Source organism: Paralichthys olivaceus, chromosome 16, assembly GCF_024713975.1.
Source record: "Paralichthys olivaceus isolate ysfri-2021 chromosome 16, ASM2471397v2, whole genome shotgun sequence".
NCBI lineage: Eukaryota > Metazoa > Chordata > Actinopteri > Pleuronectiformes > Paralichthyidae > Paralichthys > Paralichthys olivaceus.
The window spans coordinates 1,484,665-1,506,639 of NC_091108.1; the positions used below are offsets into that span (position 1 = coordinate 1,484,665).

Consider the following 21,975-nt stretch of genomic DNA (forward strand, 5'->3'; position numbering starts at 1 on the left):
CTGCAGCCAGCCACCAGATGCTATGGCTTCACTATTGGGCAGCGTTCCTGTCGTCCATCTTTATTTACTGTCAGAACGAGCGTGTGGGGAAACCTCATTGATGAACTTTGCAAAGCTGCGTGTCCAACAACGTCCTCTTCGAAGCTCCGGCTTCTGTTCTCTTTGTGTGTGTCGGGAATTATTTTATGTTGTATAGTTGCAGTTTGTTTTCATGGCAATTATGCAAGAGAACGCACTACAGTCAGATTTGTGGTCGTCACTGTACGCAGCAGCATCATACCGGGTGTTCAATTCTACTTTTAACTTACAAAAGTACATTTAAACAACCTGCAGTTTTTAAGAAATGAAGGTTTTCCAACAGTGATAATTGTCGACCGTGACACTAATGCTAAACATTACAGTTAAAACATATTGATGCGTATACGACTCTACATTGTATAATCTAACAGCTCGACCGTACGATAGCTACCGTCACAAACCATTTACTGTCGGGAGAAGAGGATGTTCAGTCTGACATCTCCTCGTCCACTAACTGTGGCTGAATGTTTTTGATATTTGCTGCTTTCTGTCCATGTTACGAGACGATTACCTGCTGGAGCCAGGAGGCCATTAGCTTAGCTTAGCATGAAGAGCTAGCAGCAGGTGGAAGCAGCTCGCCTGTCTCTGGCCAGAGTCCAAAAACAAAAACACCTGCAATCATGAATTAATGTGCTGCGACAGTTTGTGGTTTTATTTTTGGGGATAAACAGCAGATGAGGAGTTTTAGTTTTTCGTCATAGCATAAATCATTTCAGTTTGTGAATGATGGAACAAATCAAACATAACGTTCTAATTATTGAGCTTTAGAGACAGACGAGCTGTTTCCTGCCTCCTGTCCTCATGCTAAGCTATGCTAAGCTAAGCTAACCACACTCCGAACACGGGCGTGAGAATGACCTGAATCACACCTCCCGTGATTCCGGCGGGTTGCGTATGTAACAGCTATGTGACGCAGTTTCTTTGTTTTTTTTTCGCTGAACAAGACCAACGTTTGTGTTGAACGTTTTTACGAAGACTAGCATCGAACGAGAACTGAACCAAATGATCGCAATCCAAAACGAGAACCTGGGCTGTCGAACGAGAATAAGAATCCGATCTGTGTCCAGGTAAACTTTAGGTCCGATCGTTGATTTGTGGCAAAGACTCATGGGAGATGTAGCTATTGTACAATTTTGTTAGAGCAGAGTGTTCAGATGTCTGCTAACAGTCGGCGAACCTGAACCCCGGATCTGATGCAGGCTCAAGTTATATTCTGCTGCCTCTGTTGGTTGTGTTTGGGTCGGCCATATTTCGGACTGCGTGTTTTCACTTAGACTATGGACAGAAATCCAGAGCAGCTTTCCAGCTAACGAAAGAGAACTGAAAATCAGAAGGTTAGGAGAACAGACTGACTTCAGCTTCCATGACTGCGTCGTACGTACCGCTTCTGTTGCAGCCGAGAAGAGCGACGGCTGGTGGACACGTGCTAGTTTTATCTCCTGTCTTTAGACGAGCTTTGCTTCAAGGCAGCCGGCGTCAAACTGGAGCAAAGCGACGCAGATTTGAAGCCGCGACGCTCCAGGTGGGAAATGACTGGTGGCGACAAAACGTTGAGCAGGGCGTCTGGATTGTAAAATCATAAAAAAACAACTTTTGGAAAGTGAAGTGGAATTGAAAAGTTCGATGACCCGATAAAAAGAATCACAGCAACGTGCTCAGTGTTCATGTCGTTAACTTTATTCCCTCTGGTTGATCCGTTTGACATTTCTCCTTCGTGTTCGTCAGCTTTTCTCTTTCCGAGAAATAAATGTACAAATAATTTACTTAAGATGTTTTGGTTTTGTTGGAGCTGGGGGACGGAAGCTCAACTGGAATCAGTTTTTTTTTTTTGTTGTGTTTTCTGGCACATACAGAACAGTGACAGGAATGATTCGTCTGTTTCAACCATTTGATCACATGTGGACATTTTGATGTGGCAAAGAAAAACCAATAACTGTGCCATTATACAACTGTTGTTTTTGTCTTGACTGGGCAGTTTGACCTGTACATAGCTGAGCGCTTTCCATCTCGGGCTTTTCCCTTTTTCTCATTTGAACGATTTAATTTTCAGGTTTCTGAAATCCCATCAAAGACTTCTCACAATGTGACACCTCTGACTGTAGGAGCGGTTTCCGTGCGCTGCAACTTTGGCGGCCGACGCCCGCCGAGGTCGGGGCACCTTCGAACTTTTTGGACGTACACGCAGACGTCGGTTGCAATCGGAGCATCCCTGAACTGTGAATGTGCATGTGTGGAACAAAGAGACAGACAATGGGAAGGTGACTCTTTTCTGGGGCGCGGTACCTCGGACCGAGATGGTACCGCTTTCAAAGGGATCTCTCGACAGCCACAAGTTCTGCACGCCCGTCCTGTCCCGCCGGGATTAACACAAACGCTCTGCTGTGGCGTTTGAGAAGAGCTTCTTCGCGGAGCGTCACACGTCATATATTAACCTGTCAGTCGCTTCCTGTTCAACCGTTTTGACAGTGCCATTGTTTGTTTTGTTTTTTCCACGAGGATCGCGTCTCGTCGTAAAAATGGGCCCCCTTGTGGTTGTTTTTTTTTTTTTTTAAGTTCTAATAACGAATGCACACCAATTGACTGGAACTCTTTATCAACTCACTGTGGTTTAAGTCATTAACACTCTTACCCTGCTACGCTAACAGCTGTGGACAATCGACGACTCCACCGTGTTGGGGTTTGGACAAATAACTTTGCCTAACGACACCTTTAACACATGTGGACTGGAGGTTCTGTTGAAGAGGGCTTTGTGGGTCTCTTTTGTTTTGATTTGTTTTTTACTTTTGTTTTTTGGGATCTTTTCTTCCATCGAGACTGGAATCAAGCGTACGTGTCAGCTATAGATAATTTAAGTTACTCTTGTGTCATGATGTAAAACTGTCTAATTTGGAGAAAAAAAAATTTAGCTTACTGAAAAATAAAGATTTAGGCACTGTTGAGGATCCACTGTCTTTTTATTACACACGGAAACTAAAATAAAACCTTTTCTTTTTTTCCTCTCATCACATTTCTTACGTTAAAGTAAATTCAGTTTCTTCTCGAAACTTAAAATGACAATTAATTAACCTTGATGTTAAACATAATGTTTATTTCATTATCAGTGAATAGTTATATAGTGTCATCATGTCATCGTGATGTCATCACGATGACATGATGACATCACAGATGATGGGTTAGTTTAAATAAGCTGCAGATCGATCCTCTGATCCTATTCATCGTAAACAGGTCAACACACACACACACACAGAGTTAAATATCTCTCCTTCAATCAGGAAACATCATTTTCACTAAAGTGACCGATGGTCAAATATAAATATTAAAAAACAACAGATAGACTGAAGAGACTCAAGTGTCAGAACTGTGAGGAGCCACAAGAGGGCAGTGTGTTCACAGGAGAGGAGACATGATGGAGGGAGACAGAGATGGATAGAGGGAGATAGAGGGAGAAAGAGGTAGAGAGAGAGCAAGAGATGAAAAGAGAGTTTGAGAGAGAGAGGTAGAGGTGGAGGGAGAAAGAAAAAGATATTGATAGCAAAAGAGACGGAGAGAGAAAGAGAAATATTGATAGAGAGAAAGATATTGATAGAGAGAGAGGTTGAGATGAAGAGAAAGAAAGAGATAGAGAGAGAGAGGTGGAGATGAAGACAGAAAGAAAGAGATAGAAAGAGAGAGGTAGAGATGGATAGAGAGATAGAGAGATCTGGCGCCCCCTCGTGGTCACTTCATCATTTAAAATCCAGCAGTTTTCGAATCAAATCACAGAAACAAGTTGAATCAAGACTTAATTGATTAATTGATGAATTGATGAACTGATGAACTGATGAATGGATGAAAACGTGTCTTTTCTTGTTTCAGGTGTTTTCAGCTGCAGTGAATTTTACCTTCAGCTGAATGAAGCTACCGGTAACAACCAGGAACACGGGTGAAGTCACCTCCAAAATAAAAGCACAGCAGTCGTCTCGGGGCATTGAACTCACAATATTAAAGTCAAATCATGAAAAAAACATTTGACAGAATAAATATTAAATATAACTTATAACAGACTTCTCTCAGAAGTGGATGTTGTGATTTTCTGTCACTCAGTGATGACATGATCACGTCTGTGTCTCCAGTTACTGAAACGTCAACAACATTTCCTCAGAATCAAGAAATGAAATTCAATTTATTTATTCATGTTGATCGTTAATTAATTCACGTTATTCCACCGGAGTTCAGTTTAACTTTCAAAAAGTAAAATTGTACTGTATTACACTGGTTATATATATATCTATATTTATTTATATGTTTTATTCTGTTTTTATTTCTTTTTTAATAAATATTGTATTTTTTTGACTTGTGTGTATTTCATGTTTTCTTTATTGCTGCTTTAACAAAGTTCATGTGAGATTAAAAACGATTTATCTTATTTTATCTTGTCTGTTTGTGTCGTGCTGGTTTTGTTCTTGGTGAAATAAAGAGACAGACAAACAGGAATAAAACTTTTCCTCTGTCTCTCGTGAACTCAGACGACATCTGGAGCGTGTTGGGCACAGGAAGGGCTTTACTTTGAAGGAGAGAACCGGACGAGAGGCGCCATGTGTCCGGTAGCTCGACGCGGCAGGATGACGAGGAGCTCCGCGCAGACAGCGACACTCAGAGAAGCTCTGGCCGAGTTTGGATGTGTGTTCCCGGGGGTGTTTGAGGAGAAGCCTGTCCAGAGAGAAGAGGGAGACGGAGCCGGAAAACCGGAGATTTAAGTCGGCTTCTAACGGCGGAATGGCGGACCGGGAGCCGGTGCCGCTGCCTGCGGAGGTGCGGGCCAAACTGGCCGAGCTGGAGCTGGAGTTATCCGAGGGTGAGTACTTGAATTTCACCGCCGAGCTCCGGAGGCTCTGCCCGGCTCCGCTGCTGCTGCTCTGCGGGGGTTGAGTCGCTGCTGGCCGGCCACCGAGGGGAGGAGGAGCCGGTTCAGAGTCTGAGCCGCGAGGAGGAGAAGTGTGGAGCTGCCACAAGTTTAATACACACACACACACACACACACACACACACACACACACACACACACACATGTTGCCTTAATGAGCAGTTTGGTTAATGAGGCTGTGATTTGGCTGCAGAGGTTCTGGTGTGTTGTTAGTCTGAAGGTGTGTTTGTTGTTTGGAGCTTGTGTTCTGTAGTTTGTGTGTTTGTGTGTTTGTGTGTTTTGCTGCAGTGTTCTCGTGATTTTCTTTCATTGTTGTTGTGGAACATCTTTGCACTGAAACTGTCTCAGTGGAGGTGAAAACTAAAATAGCACAAAACTGCAGCTCAGGAGAGAAAATGAAACCTCACAGACTCAGTGTAAAGAAATAAAACTTAGAAAGGCAGAAGTGTTGTAACGGCTGCAACTGTTGATCATTGTCATGATTCATAATCTATTGACTATGTTTTCTGAGAATTGATCCTTAACTCCACAAAGTGTCTCTCAAAACAAAGAAAAATGCACCAAACTCTAATTTTAACGAGTTGATTTATCACTAATCAAGTGAGTATTCATGCATCCGTGTTAACACGGTTGTTCTGTTCCAGTCTTCTGTGAAATAAACAGAATCCAAACATTTAAGAAGCTGGAACCTGCAAATATTCAGCTTTAAAAAATAAAAAAAAAGAATTAGTTGGTTTCTAATTTCTGGCGATTCCCCCTCAGTGTGTTTGTCTAATCTTTCTATTGTGAGACGTCACCAGAGGTAATCAGCACCATAAAGTGCGTTTGAAGGATCCATCACAGGAGTGCTGTGCTGTTGCTGGTTGAGTTCCTCGCCGTCATCTTGGAAAACCCCATCCAGCAGCGTCCTGCATGCAGAGAGCGAGCAGCTGCTGCCAGACGAGAGTTTTCACATGACACACTGCAGCCGGCCTGGATCAATGATTCCCATTATATTCCAGCTTTTTGTCCACAGCACCAGAGCATCCTCACACGTCTGCAGGAGGCTGAGACGCAGCCTCGCCATTGATTTTCTCATCAACACCAACATCCTCCTCCGTCTCTGATTGATATGTCACATTGCTGCAGACTCACTCTCAGCCTGCGGAGGATCATAGTGTCGGATTTCAGTGCGTCTCAGTCGGGAGGCTTCACCGGGCTCAGCCATGTATGGAGGGAGGGAGGGAGGAGGGAGAGAGAGAGGAAGTGATGTTAAACAGCTGACTGCAAACGCACACATCGCATTTTAACGTTTCCACTGCTGCAGAGGCTGCTTCCAAGTGCAGGGGAGGAGGAGGAAGAGGAGTGGGAGGAGGGGGAGGAGGAGGAGGAGGAGGGTGGGATGGGAGGAGAGGAAGGTGACACACATTCTCTTCTTTTGCTCTTTTTGTAAAATGCTGTAAACAAGTGCGTCTGAGGGAAACGGGGTCAGATGCCCCATTGCATTATTTACGTGCTGAGCTGAAGCTGTAAATGCATGGAGGAGATGGAGGAGGTGGAGGAGGTGGAGGAGGAGGAGGTGGTGGTGGTGGTGGTGGTGGAGGAGGAGGTGGTGGTGGAGGAGGAGGTGGTGGTGGAGCTGGTGGAGGAGGAGGTGGTGGAGGTGGAGCTGCATCCAAACACACTTGACTCAGACCTTCTGGCCCCTGAGCAGCTTTGCTCATGGGCCGGGTCGGGCGCTGGTTTGAGATTTCAAACCAACAACCATTCTTCCATGAATCAAGCTCAACGTCTCCCTCATGTTAACTTGAGTTCCAACAGTTTCACTCAGAGCTCAGTCGCAGCGTCCAGCTGTCGGTTATAGGTTCGGGCCACGACCACAGACTGTAAATAAAGATGGACGACACGTCTCCACCTCCTCCCTCCTCCTCCCGTCTCCTCCCACCTCCTCCCACCTCCTCCCCGCTCCTCCCATCATGCGGCCATGAAGTCGTTTAGAGTCGGACACTGAGCAGTCGCTGCTAATATCCGCTCGACCAATCGTGAGTCGGTGTCAGCTGTCAATCATCAACCTTGTTTTTATATCATCAAATAACTCGTTAAAAATAAAACAAAAACCTTTTCGTCGTATTGTTTGTGTTTTGTAAATTAAAAAACAGCCGACGCCATCTTTGATTGATTTTAACGGAGAGACTCCAACAGGAAGCTGTCCGTCCGTCCGTCTGTGCTGCCGCTGCAGGACGACAGGTTGTCCTGAACTAATCGAGCCGCTGGCTGAATGTTAAGCTCTGCAGTCCAGATAACACACACACACACACTCACACACACACACACACACACACACACACACACACACACACACACACACACACACACACACACCTCGAACTTTCAGGTTCTATATATGTTTCTCTCTGTTTCAGAGGAAACCACTGGGCACTGCAGTAGTTGAGGTAGAAAGAGCTCAAGATAAATAAGAAAGCAGAAAGGTGCAGTGTGACGTTCACGACCGGAGCTGTGTGAAAAGTTGTTTCACATTTCTACAAATAAAGTGCAAACGGGCAGGACAGCAGATGTGCGGAGGCTTCAGGAGCCTGATGGTAGAAACTGTTCCTCAGTCCGTGTCTCCTGCCAGATGGTGACAGAGCGAACCGTCTGGCCGTGGTCCTCGGTGATGTTGTGGTCCTCCCGCAGACTCCGCCGGTGGTAATGTCCTGGCTGTCTGAAGACTCCGTCTCTCCCACGCTCCGCGGTGATTCGTGGCTGTGAGCCGAACAGTTCTCGTACCGGACTGTGGTGCAGCCCGTCACCAAGCTCTCGATGGTTTCGCCGAGGATTCTGGCGTTCGGGCCAAATTTCCTCCGAGGGGCCGTGTGTGACAACGCAAACAATTTTTTTTTTGCGGAGAACTTTTCCTGCCGTGTGAGACGACAGCAGGAAAACGTCCAGAAGGTTCACAGTGAGCGTGTGGACGAGGTTTCGAACACGTGACGGACGTGAAACTGAAAGAACACACCTGTACCGTAACACCTCAAGTAGACGAGCATCAAATGTGAAACTGTAACTGGCTTGTCTGGGTTTTCGTATCTCGTATCTCCGTTGTGTGGCTTTTTCCATTAATGTGCTTGTGTGAGGCGCCTCGACCACTTTCACGCTCAAAAACGTTCGACAGCCTTCATGCGAGGTCCCTGCCGGCACTCGTCGAAGGGACACAACATTTTGCGTAATGAGAGAAACGACAGAGCGGTGACGGAGAGAAACACACGGGACGTTAAAAGGTGTTTTCAGTTTTAAACGTATGCACACATGGATTGATGAGAGGCAGCACCTCCTCTATAACGCTGCAGATTTCCTTCTCTCTTCCTGCACTCACATCTGGTCTTGATAAGATTCCTCTGTTATTTTAAATCTCTCTCTCTCTCTCTGCCTCTCTCTCTCTCTTGCTCTGCCTCTCTCGCTCTGCCTCTCTCTCTCGCTCTGCCCCTCTCTCTCTCCTGAAAGGTCTTTGTGTTCATGGCAGAGCAGATAATTACAGCAGAGCCCAGTCTGTTTGAAAAAGGACTCCAGCTTCCCTCTATCATTTCCCGGCGTCGCTCTGACCCGCAGACGCAGCGTTCTGCTCGGCGAGTTGCTGTAAAATGTGGATCCAGGCTCGATCTCGCCAAAACCGAGGTCGTCTCAGTTCACCTGCTTTCATTAATGAGATTTTTATGGATCCGCGGCGGCGACACCTAGTGGCTGGAGGCATTGTAATGTCAGCTTTTGTCCGTCCGTCCGTCCTGTTCTTGTGAACACGATATCTCAAGAACTCCGCGATGGAAACTCGTCACATTAGGTGAAGTCGTTCAGTTGGACTCAAGGAGGAACTGATTGGATTTTGAGGGTGAAAGGTCAAAGTTGAGTGAACTCACAAAGCCGTCGCTGTGTTAAAATGACGGCGTCATCGTGAGTGTGGCGACAGGTGCTGATGTCTGCTGTCAGTCCATGATTAAAACCGGGTGCGGTCCGACCTTTGGATAGAAACGTAGCAGCAGAGGTTATAAAACTCACAGTTACCTTATCACAGACACTGCTTGGTGTGTTTCTCCAGCTGTGACCCATGTTCTGAGTCCAGTTGACGAGCTGAGGCTCCTCCCTCTCGCTAATTTTATGTCCTAAACCAGCGCGGGTTTAATTATAGTTTGATGAATCACGTGATCAAATCAGACAGATGAAGAAATAATGTGAGAAGTCACATGATGAGACACCCTGTCCTCGTCTTTCCAAGTTGACGTCTTCGTCTTCTACGTGTACGGCTCCTCCTCCTCTTCATCCTCAGATACTTGGAATCTTCCAGTTTCACGTCCGTCACGTGTTAGAAACCTCATCAACACGTCCACTCACAAGTATTTAGTACAAACAAGTATTTAACTTACTTTAAACTTCATTTTAAACAAGGTGTAAACACCAGGATGTGGATAATCTGATTTCTTGTATTGCACAGATCTTGTATCACAATAACGTCCTGAAAGTTTCCTGGAAGTAATGATTGAAGAAGAACGAGCTTCTTGCTCAGAGTACTTCAGGGTTACATTAAAAGGAAAATCACTGCAGGGGAAACGTCTGGAGACACCGAGGATTAGTCGCCTGCGGTCGCTGTTTCTGCTCCTGCGTCCTGACGTGTTAACTTTGGATCTGCAGTTGCCATAGCGATGTTGTTTCCTCGCCGGAGTCCCGCCCTGTTCTGTCGCACAGCAGGGCCATACATTTATTGTTGGTGTCATTGTTGAGCAGTGAGTCCGACCGCTGTCCTCGCTCGTGGCCTTGTGGCAGACATGTTGCCGGCGGAGGTGAGCATCAGCCCGGGTGTGAGGTGGCTGTGATCTTACAGCTGTGGAGGGACGACCACATCCTCTGGGCAGAAGTTAAACCTTTTTAACCCTCGGGTTCGTGACGCTCACTCAGAGCACGTGGAAGGAAGAAGATTGAACTCTATCCACAAACAGTTCTTCAGCCGAGTCACCTGCTGCAGCTCCTCTCGTCGTCCCTCGTCTTCCTCTCTACTAAACTCTGTCACCTAAACGTTTTGCTTCCATTCAACCACTGCAGCAGCGGTGATCGCTTTGATTTCTATGAATGAGGTTTTAAATTTATATTTCTGAAATATCGCTCGATATATTTTTTTAGAAATTGGCAACGATTCCTAAGAAGCATCAGGCTTCATGCGCTTTAGCTCGACGTTCATAATCAACTGCCAACAGAACTAAAGCAGAAACACAACATGAGCTTGAGCTCCCCCCCCCCACACACACACACACACACACACACGCTGTCGTCCTCTCTGAGAAGCCGGGTGGCTTCTCGCCGGAGGCAGCCGCATGAATAAATATTCATCTGCCCTTGCGTCAGCCTCGCAGCGCAACAAATCTGAGGGCTGGAGATGTCAGCGGGTCGAGCAGGCGTTTGTCCCCCCCCCCCACACACATTAGGCCGTCAGCTCTCAGCAGGCAGACACGGGACAGGTTGACGTCCAGGAAACGGGCCGCAGCTGAAGAGCTCGGTTTTTACAGCGCGGCAGCTTCTGATGCAAAAGCTCGTCAGTCGTCTAATTGGCTTCAGCGAGCGTAAAAAATAAAAAAGTTGTATTTTCCTCCAGAATCAGCTTTTAATGAGCAGTTTACAGTTCCAGGACTGCAGCGGCTGCACGAGTCACTGCAGCGGCTGCACGAGTCACTGCAGCGGCTGCACGAGTCACTGCAGCTCCGTTGACACTCTTTATTTCAGGGTCAGGGCTGCGTGTCGGGGGTTAAAGAAACTTTTCTGGAACTTTTCTGGATTAATCTTTTCGACGCCAGGCTGACGAACCGCCCCGCACTTCACATCGTGGTAAAACAATAAGACATTGGGAAATCGGGCTCTGGAGGACAAATCATTCTCACGAACAGTTAACGATTCCTACGTCGGCAGATACATCGCTACGAGAATTCTCAGCATGAGCCCCCAAAAAATGTGCGTCAGTCAGTCAACGTCAATTGCAAACAGATTTTTGATTGTTCCCTCGTTCGCTCGCAGCTTTAATCTCTGGAGTTTCGTCCACTTTGTGCTAAAATGAGGGAATTACAACATCTGAAGTGAGCGGAGCTGGAACAGTTCGCTCTGCTGCCGGTGTGACAGCTTGAAGTAATGTAACTGCTGCTGGAAAGAATTCCCAACGACCGCATGCAGCCCCACAACTGTTGTCTGCCATGTTGCTTCTCAGGGAGGTGATGTCATCACTGGAAGCAGGGCGGCAGGGGGGGGGGGAGGGAGGTGAGGGAGATTTGGGGGGGGGGGGGGAGGCTGTGGGGGGGTTGTTCTGCCAGATTGCATCATTAAGCTGCTCAGACAGGCACTTTCTGCCATCTCTTGTCCGTTCCCTTCCCTCTTTGCCACGTCCCGCCGGCTGTCGTGCAGCGAGGGGCCCGCCGCTCAGAAAGCGAGTTCTCGTGGGCTGAAGGGAACAAGAAGCAAAGCAACGACTCGTCTACCCTCTTACTGGGAAAATGATTGAAACTGATAGGGAAACACACTCCCCCTTTTTCCCTTTCTTCTCAAACGCAAGCCACAAATATGCGCCTCCTCTGCTCGCCATCCCGCCCGTGGTAGTTTACAGCTTCGGCTCTGGCTCTGCGACCCCCTGATCCCACTAACCTCAGCCGGCCCGGTCGCTGCGATGAGTATTTTTCCTCTCCGTGTTGCTGATGCTGGATAATCAGCAGCGGCTCATTTTGATCCTTGAAATCACTGATGTTAAACAAACTGTGTGACACTACTCTTGATGTCTGGGCCTTTACTTCCCTCCGGCTCTGGAACTTATCGTGGTCCAGATAACTGTTGTGTCTGGAGCTCTCTGGGGAACAATACTGACAATTAACGATCCCCCAGGGTGTCACAGTTCCCCCCCCCAGGGGAGGAGAGGGGCGCGGCTGCTGAACTCTGCTGAAGTCCGGCTTCAGGGCTTTTGTCCGCACATTCGTCAGCCTGACTTGGACAATGAGGCTTTTAATCCGTTTAAAGAGGCTTTATTTATTAGCTTCATCGCAGAGGATCGAGATGCGGAGCTCCCGTGTGATCGATGTGGTTGGCCGATGGCCGACGCGTTCCCTTTTTTCTTTTTCAGCCTTGGCAACGGCATCGCCGCTCTTTCACTCGGTTTATTTCACTTGTTATTTATGCATCTTTTACTGTCGGGGGTCCGAGTTGGACGTTCTTTGATTTCGTCCGTGCTGTTATTTCATTCGAGTGGGGACTGCCAGGGGAGCAAAATAAGAGGAGGAGGTTTTTCTCCCTTTGCATTTTGAGAATGAAGCACTGAAGCGTTATTAAAGATGGAAAACGTGTCTCCGCCTCCTCCGACTATCCTGAATTGAAGCTAAAATATCCTGGATATATGCGAACGCTGCCAACTTATCAGAAACACTTGCACATACATCAAAAAAACAACCCTGTGTCCCATCTGCAAACATGGGGGAGGCAGGGTTATCCCCTATACTGCAACCAGCCACCAGGGGGCGATCGTGGCGCTTTGACTTCACTTTTGGAAACTGTTATGTTGACAATTTCCTTAATTCGTCTTTCCCACATATTTTGTAGAGACGCTCTGACGTTAGCAGTTGGATGTTTTCAAATCGAGAAAATCCAGCTTTGTCCTCGGTATTTCGACTTTATTCTGTAAATGCAAAATGGAAAAATCTGAACTCTCCCTCTCCTCTCGTTCGCTCTGGTCCTCTCACTGTGTGGAAACACTCTTCATCAAACCCTGCTGCCTGTGACTCACTCGCTGTCAGCATTCTTTACAGTGAAGCTCATGTTAGAAAAGTCTTTGAAACAGTTGCACTATGAAAACAGGTTTGGTCACAGCAGGACAGCTCCGTCCTTGTGATCCCAGGAATGCTGTTTTAATTTTTGATGCTGTTAGTTTGATAAGTGAGCGGAGAGTCAGGCCTGCTTTCCTCATGTGAACTGTTCCTATAGTGACGCGGGTTTAAAGGTTCAGTGTGTAGAGTTTAGTGACACCTAGTGGTGAAGTGTCGTGTTGCAGCTGGACACCCCTCCCCTCCCCCTCTCCTTCCAAACATGAAGAAGAACCTGTGGCAGCTTCAGTTGTTATAAAAACTCAAAAGGTTTTAGTTTGTCCAGTCTGGACTAATGTGAAAAACATGGCGGCCTCCGTAGAGAGGGTCCCCTCAATGTAAATATAAAGTATTTAAATATAAAGTATTTAAATATAAAGTATTTTAATATAAAGTATTTAAATATAAAGGGTCTTTTCTGGGGTAAAGAAAACTACAGTTCATACGATTTAGATGAAACGAACCAGTGAAAACATCCTGAGGAAGATTCTACGTTAGATTTCTTCCCATGGTCCCTTTCACCTGAATCTTACTCACCGGACCTTTAACTGGATAAATACGTCGTATTTGCCTCTGAAAGCTGTTTCCATTATTTTTGTCCAGTCTGAATATTAGAACCTCCATGAAAATAGGATGAATCACAGAACTGAAGAAGGAGCCCTCTCAGCTTCTCGAGATAACAAACGTCACCTCTGTCACCTTCGTCCTGTGAGACTCCGGTCGGACCTACGGGGTTTCCTTCAGGGGAGCACTCGAGGAGGTGTCTGTGGTGCGGGCAGAGGTAGCATGGCATGTTTTAGGCGTGTTCACATGTTTACTTGCATTTGGACATTTTGAAACAAACCCAGAAGATATTGATCAGTGCAGAGACACGTTCAGTCAGATTTTTTTTTTTTATTAGCTTCGGGTTTTGAACGCCGTGGGTCACAGGAGAGAGCAGCCTGCTCTGCACAGAGAGAGAACGAGTGATGAATTCCATGTGTGTCACTACGAACATCTTATCCCCGGGATCTGCCTCAAACTGCCCTCATCCTTGAAGACATTCTCCAAACTGGTCTAAACCACTTTGGAGATTAGAACGTTGTTGGCTTTAAGAGACACTAGAGGGAAAAAAGCGGAGAGGACGGATAAGAGCAGCATTGTGCTGTGAACGTTAACAATGCCACAGCCGGCTGGAGCTGAGGCCTGGACGGTTGGAGAGTTTGGCGGCTCGTTTGTCTCCCGGTATGTTGGGGTGATAAACCTTTGAGCAACGCAGATCCAAAGAGGCTGCCAGGAAAAGCAGCCTGGCAGATTAGTTTCAGTTCTACGTGGACAGCGTTTTCACTGAGCGCCTTCCAAAACAAGACCGCACTCACGCCGTGCATGAAAAGACTATTGTGAGAGGTCGTGTAAAAGAGTGCGCTTGCTTGAAAACGGCAGAAATAGAAAAAAGCGGAATAATAGCAGTTGTTTTATGGAGGAGCTGCTGAAATGATCTGCACAGTGAGTGGTTACGACACGCGTGTTGTAAGACCCCCCCCCCTCCTCAAACCTGGAACGCTCAGAAATGCTGGAGTCAGATCTCCACACGCTCTGTGAGGCCGCCGCAGGAGGCCACGCTCCGAAGATCGTCCCACAATCCAGAGCGTTTATAAACTGCATGAACCGATCGTGCTTCTCAGACAGATTCAAACGCACGAACCCGAACGGAGTGGAACGCTTGAACCGACTCGCAGGATTCTCCAGATGAACGAGAGCCGTGACCCAAAGAGGGACGGTGGCATCACATCTGCCCGTAAGAGTCCAGCGTCTGTCCCGGAGACTCGAGTCTGGGCCTGGAGTCTGTGCACGGATCAGAGGGGGAGAGTTTGGCAGTTTTCCTCTTTGTATACAAACCGTGTCGCTTCCCCTCGAAATGATGGGATCTGACCCCGGACCTGTTGTTGCTGCTTGGAGTCTGGAGGGCAGCCAAGTGTGGCTCAGTGGGGCGTTGGAGGTTTACAGTTCTCCAGATGGTGTGTGTTACATATGTAAATAAAATTGTCTCCGCACATGACGAATGGAACTGCGCACACACACACACACACACACACACACACACACACCAGGTGCTGATCATACACAACTGTTGGGGCCTCTGCTCTCATTAACTCTGTGGCGTTATGTTCCTCGCTGGCACAAACACTAACAAGGTGAGAGCGTAGAAAATAAAGATGGACGACTGTAAAGAAATGAAAACATCTCATACACGGGCGCCGCCATCTTTGATGACAGCTGCAGTCCGAGCAGCGGCGATCGTGGAGCGGAGCTGCGGTATCGAACTCCGAGTTCCTCAAACTCTGGAGTATGGTGTGAGGACGGCAGGTGTAACCGTAGCAACTGCGAAGTGGTTTGAAAAAGAAATGGATCTTAAAATGAAACCTCAGGATGTTTGGAGCTCTTCTGAGTTTTGTTAATAATCCTGAAATCTCACCGGGGGGGGGGGGGGGGGGTTCACCTTTTAGCCGTTGATGGTTTTTGAGCAGAGAGTGAACCCAATTTGCATTTTTATGCCGTTGGCTGGGCTCCGTGACCGGGGGGCAGATTTATCTCGGCGTAATCAACGTGGACGCGGGTCGTGAAAATGACTTTGCACCAACTGCTCGTGTGGAAAAGCTGCTCGTTTACAATTCAGCTTAAAGCTCAAAAGAACAGTGGCACTTCTGTGTCAGGAGAGTTGTGGGGGCAGGGTGGAAAAAAAAAAAAAAAGAAGTCTGGTAACTGAAATGTCACAAGTTCAGTGAACGTGTCTCCGTCAGCAGCAGTTTGTGAAAAACACAGAAACTCCTCCGCCTGATGTTAAAATGTCTAATTACTTTAGAAAGTACCACCACGTGATAAAAGCAGGAGTGAGCACGATGTTGGTGTTTGACAAGTTGAAGAAAAATTTTGATTTAGGATTAAAACTTGTCATCACCAACAATTAAAACTGTGCGGAGGTTGAGTTTCCTTTTTATTTGAGTTTTACAATAGAAGCGTCAAATATTCAGCGTTTTTTTTTAATGTCTATTTAATTCACGAAGTATTACTTCGTATGTTGTGAAGTCCGTCTTTCATATTTCATTTCTTACCCGTTGAAACGTGATGGAGGCAAACAGTTCGGAAACAACGCGTCTGCAGCGCTGATGCAAGAAGCTCTCCAGTTTATTGAGCGATCGCCATTCTGCTCCGAGCACTGCAGCCTCTGACCCTTCAAACAAGGGGGGGGGGGCTTTTGGCCTCATCTGTTAATGTGCACACGGTTTGTTTTAATGCACGGAGCAGAGTATGTGGGAGGCGGTGGTGGGAGGGGAGGTTGGGTGTCAATGTCTTCCTCTGTAAGCGTTGAAGTGATTATCTGCGTCCAGCTAACTGGGTCATGATGGAGATGGATGATTCCTAGACGTCCTCCCTCCCTCCCTCCCTCCCTCCCCCCCTCCCCTCGCTTCCAGCTCACGTTGAATGTTCCGCTTCACATCTGAGCTGATTTTCTCGCTCTGCAGAAAGGGAGGACGGGGGGATTTCACCGTTTGCTCCTTCCAGGCTAAAAACAAAAAAGCCTTTCCACGGTCCCTTCAGCAAACCGGAGTTCGGCAGCGGCTCCCAATTTGCTCAACAACAGCATCAAATAACCCCCCCCCCCCCTCACTCTGATGGCATTGTGCAATCCTCAACAATCTGACTTTTCTCTGCTGCCTCAAATGAGCCATTGTACGGTTTTGGGAAGAGGGTGAACGTCTTGTGTTACGCCGGCCCCCCTTTGGTTTGTTTTCTCGTATAACCAGGCAACTGGTGGTGGTGATGGTGGAGGGGTGTGTGTGTGTGTGTGTGTGGGGGGGGGGGGGGTCAGTAAGCGAGACTGTTAAACTGCTGATGAAGTCCCGGTGTACGTTTCTGTTGTCCCAAGACTTTATTTCCCGACACTGAGAACTCAGCAGGAAGAGTTGAGAGAAAAGTGTCCTGCTCTCGTTGTTGTGAGCTCGAGGGCTGCGAGCCAGAACCAGACTTTTCACAGTTACACAACACTGCTCCGCTTCGAACGCGGCGAGGGCCAGGGACTGTAAAATCTTACGTCATGCTCAGGAAGCTCCGTGTGGATCCAGCTGATCGGTGGGATCCGGTGCCTCTGTCGTCCTGAATCTGTGGCTCTGATCTCTCACTTTAACTCCGGGATGATTGAAGGAACAACACGTTTCAGCCGTGGCAGGGCTTTCTGCACACACCTGGTATTAACGTGTTCACTGTGTGCGTTCAGACATGGCATCATGAAGTGGCCTCACATGTTTCTCGTGATGGGATCTCACCCCTCCCCCGCTCTGTAAAATCAAACAGGTACGCCATTTCTGTTCACGAAGACCAAGTTATGTTGTGCGTCCGATGTCAGTGTCCAATGAAACTGCAGCGGGTCGGAGGACGTCAGCTGAGTAGGAGGTTCTTCACATGTTGGTCTGGTCATCGGATCACGAAAACCACATGTTAGCACCAGGTGCGTGTGGAACTCCGCAGGAAGTCCTGATGAGCCGCTTGTTTCACCAGAGGGTGTTGATGAAAACATGAAAACGAAAAGAATATAAATCTCTCAGGATGAAGACGTGGTGTCTTGAACGTGGAGGACGCTTGAGGAGAAAAGTGCTGGTGTTGATACGATGTAAACAAAAACACGGGATCTCCGCAGCTCTGCCTTCTGCACCGCCCACTGACTGAATCCTCCAGAACACGTCTGAGCCAGGAGTCTCCTGCTGCGGTGCTCGAGGCTGCGAAGCAACTTCTGGAGAAAGACTCTCTCTGGAGCTCATGTCTGGAGATGACTTTTATAACCCAGATGTCAAAAAATCGTCTTCACATTAAAAATGTGTTCAAATCTTGTCCTCAGGACTGGGCGGGTTGCTGCTGCACACAGATTTGGATAAAATGCCTCGTGCATTAGTGCAGAGTATTATTTTTAAAACACCCGTAACACCGGCCTCGCTGTGGCACGGCTCCAGTGAGGAGAGCGCGTTCAGTGTTATCTCCGTGTGAGCTGCTTTTATTGTCGTGTTCCTGTCTGACAGCGTCTCATCCAGATCATCGGTCCCACTCACAGACACTCACCGCTTCAGGGATTTCACATGTTTTTCTGCCCGGCTCCATTTTTTAAAATGTTTATCTCGCAGACAAAACAGTCTGAAGGCAAGAGAGAGTGTGTGTGTTAAACTTGTTGTGTGTGTGTGTGTGGATTGTGTCTCAGGTAGCATCAGAGTCCGGTGTGTGTAGAACTACTTCATTCATTTGCTTTGTAATATAATATAATTACAGATTTTACCAACAAACCAGTTTGTCCTGATTCGGACACCTGCACTCTGCGACACCGAGTTCCGATCTGATCCCAGTGCATTTAAAAAACTTTATTTATAAAGTACTTTAACAGCTGTTTGTTGTTGCACAGAGTGCTGAGCATTGTTTTCTGACCAAGCTCAGGTTCAACACAAATACAGAGAATGACTAACACAGAACTTGTTTTAATGTGTACGGTCACTTCCTCGTTCTACTTGTGGGACTTTCCAGTGGGAAATATTTCCGAAAATCCCAAACATGTTATTTATTTCAACCGAAATCACTTCTTCTTCTTCACCGCTCTAAAAACAGCTATTTACTAGTGACCTCTGAAGAGCAGCGGAGATGAGGTGATTTCCTGGAAAAGAAAATTGTGTCTGTTTTATTTGTGTAAAACAAATACACTTTAAAAGACGTGCTGTTGGATCAGTACACAGATTTGCGTTCTTGTGACGCCCGACCCGTCGTTTTTCGACAGCATTTCCTGTGCAATGCTCGTGTCGGAACATCAAAAATGATATAGATGCAAAGAAGTTCTGTCGTCTATATTATCAGAAAATATTTCCATAGAAGACAGAAGCAGAGTTGGACTCTGAACCTGAAGCAGGGTCCGGGTCTTCAGGTCTTCAGGTGGATTCGAGGCTTTTGTATAAAGACTTGACGAACGCACTGAGGACGCTGGAGCAGCCGCACGCTGTTTACAAACGTCCTCCCACTCGTGTAAACACATCCAGGCTGTTTGTGTGTTTGTCCCATTCCCAGAGTTTTCAGAGTTTTCCCGCTATATTTAGAACATTTCCACATTCTGTGTTTTCACATGGACCAAGTGCTGCAGACGCACGTTCAGGTGCATTTCACTGCAGATGATTGTTTCACTCGGACACAGTTCAATCACACGAAAGTGCGTTTTCATCACCTGATAATTCATCTGGATGTCGGACGTATTCAACATCTTCAGCATTTAGCGCTTAGCCAGGTTTTTAATTTGTAAAGAACTGACTCTGACATCACAGCTTCACTGTCAGTGGGTGTGTTTCTTTCATCCCGCTGCATTTTGTATTATAAATGATATAAATATAATATAAAAAAGTTGAACAAGAACAATCACATTTTTAAGAACGTCTCATATTCTGCATATTTATTCATGACGACAATTTCCTGTTCTTCATATTGATTATTTAATTTGGTGAAACATTGACATGATGTGTAAACGTGCAGGATATTTACAGATACTACGCTGAGTAAGACAAACTCAAAGCTGGGATTATGCACACACACACACACACACACACACACACACACACACACACACACACACACACACACACACACACACAAGGCATTTGTGTAAATCCAGGATGTACTGAGCTGCCAGGCAGAGATGAGAGGATTAACCTGCTCGTGGTGCGGTCACACGCTTGAGAGCAGGAAGCTCGTGTGCAGAACGTAACTGGACAAAAAACCCTGCACCTGCTCTGAGAGCTTTATGGACGTTTGTTCTAAAGCTGCTCTGAAGAACCAATGTCGTCGTTTTAATTTGTTTGTGCTGATGCATTAAAAGATAGAAAACAGGCCAACGATGAACAGTCACGCTTTATTTGTTGAAGTATTTAAAACGTCTCGTTCTTTTAAAGGACAGTTAAAAGTCTCCGTGATGAGAAGATGATGAAGAAATGTTTCTCAAGCGTCTGTTGATTGGAATGAATGTTTTTTTTTACATTGGAGGAAGTTAAAGAGGGTCGTTGACCTTCATTAGGGTCAGTAATGGGTCTGTTGCTCTCTGGTGGATTGTGTTACAGATTATTACAGATTACCAGACTTCTCAATTATACCTCTATTCCCTCTCTTCCTCCCTCTTTCCCCACATGACCCTCCCTCTCTATTCAAAACCAGCAGCTGCAGGATGGAGATCTTTCCTCCTCACTTTGTCTCCTCTGATTTCTCAGGGAGAGAAATCCCTTTCTTCTCCTCTTGGTCCTTTCTTTTTCTGGATTGTCAAGAGATTCTGAAATCTGAGCTCTAATTATTTCTGCCCCCTGCGCTCTTTTATCTCCATCTCTTCTCCCTGGACATTTTTTTTTTTTTTTTTTTTAAATCTCGGTCCAGCCGCTTTGTGCTGAATATTTAATACCACTGACGCAGCAGCCCGTGGATCCCCGCTTCGCTCGTATTGCCTTCAGTGATGCCGATGGCACAAACCCTTCACGTCTGAGCATCTGTAAAAGAGCTTGTTTAAGAAGCGAAGCCTTATTGCTTCAGTCGTCTGTCGTCCCTCCTTTCGACCAGTGTGGAAAATGCTCCTGAGCAGATGGCCGCAGTGGCATTGGACGGAAGTCAGGGCCGCCATGGAATCACGTGCTGCGTGTCCCTTTGGTACTGAATGTGACTTCCTGTTGCCCTTGCACCATATGTTACTGATACGCCATGCATGAAAATAAAATCAATGATTAACTTGCATCAACGTGTCACGTGCACCATCGTCATCGAGAAACAATCCTGCAGTTTTGTCTTCAGTGTTTTTCGGTCTCGTACCTGAGTCCGGTGTGAGCGGCGTCCTCTTATATATCATAAAACAACATTCACGTCTCCTGTGAGAAGACGTGACTGAGAGTTGAACTGTGATCAGTTCAAAACACTGAGACGTTATTAACAACCAGAGTTTATCTCCAATGTGTGTGTGTGTGTGTGTGTCTTATTGTTCTGTGAACTGTAGCTCTGCCCTGCAGGGACGGAGGTCGGCTTGTGAATTAGGTCATCACCAGCCCTGCTGTGTGTTATCGTTGTTTCCGGGCCACGGGAGAAAAAACACAGCAGCCGCTGCTCTAACGGCCACTCGGGCGTCAATTTGTCGCCAGTTTCCTTCAGTGAAAAAATCGGACATTCATTTTTTTTGGGGGGTGTTATCATCACAATAATAATAAACTTAACGTGTACAGCAATTTTCTGAACAAGGCAATACAAGGGAAAGCAAGAGAAGAACACAAAGAGGAAGATAATGAGTTCATACACAACATAAAACACAACATATGTCAAACGCTCATGCAGCAGATTTAAAAGACATGATCTCATCAGTTAAACTCTTTTGCAGAAGGCCTGGTCACCAGCTGTCGTCCGAGAATAATAACACCTCTGTTTTCTATTTCCCGATCGGAAGCAGCAACATCGGTCGGATTGCAAAGTTATAATTTTAGTTGTGGATTCGACCGAACTCAGCATCAGTCAAACTCTGCTCCTTCCTCCACAGACTCAAACTCCAGTGCTTTTCAGCCGCTGTGTGACAGTTTGTGGAAATACAGGACTTGTCTTAATATAAACGTGCAACACAACATATGTGTGAATATATATATATATATATATATATATATATATATATAGTGACAACATAGGCGACAGAGCTTTTATGTTTTTGCAAAATTCGATGTTTCCTGATGATAAAGTTTTATTAAAACAGATTTCCTGACCCTTGTTTTCCTCTAGAGCAAGTAGCCTCCTGCTCAAACACCTCCCATAATCCTTTTCTCTCAGCCGCAGGCTCAGAGAGGTCCGTATGTTCCGTCCTTCTGTCTCAACCCCCGTTTTGAGGCTTGAGCAAACGAGGAGGAGAGAGAGAGGACACGTGGACCAGTGGGAGACTGGAAAGAAAGAATGAAAAAAGGAGGACATGAAGGAAGTCATTTTTAATGAACGGAGATTACGTAATGACCGAGCGGAGCGACGGATCAGCTCTTGGCAGATCTTGACTTGGTCTAGAAACCCAGTTAGTGCTTCTGTTGGACGGTGTCCAGAGATCATGCCTGACTGACACCAGCTGATCTCCATGAGCGCTGTGGA

General features: G+C 46.5%; 1 protein-coding gene across 1 annotated transcript in view; it reads left to right on the top strand.

The window, feature by feature from the left end:
• The first annotated feature begins 4,652 nt into the window (after nucleotides 1-4,652).
• Nucleotides 4,653-21,975, top strand: part of dip2ca (disco-interacting protein 2 homolog Ca) — a 92,765-nt gene continuing 75,442 nt past the window's right edge. Inside the window, exon 1 of the mRNA XM_069511538.1 lies at nucleotides 4,653-4,912. Coding sequence (XP_069367639.1) covers nucleotides 4,834-4,912 — 79 coding nt within the window. The 5' untranslated portion in view covers nucleotides 4,653-4,833. The remainder of the gene's footprint in view (nucleotides 4,913-21,975) is intronic.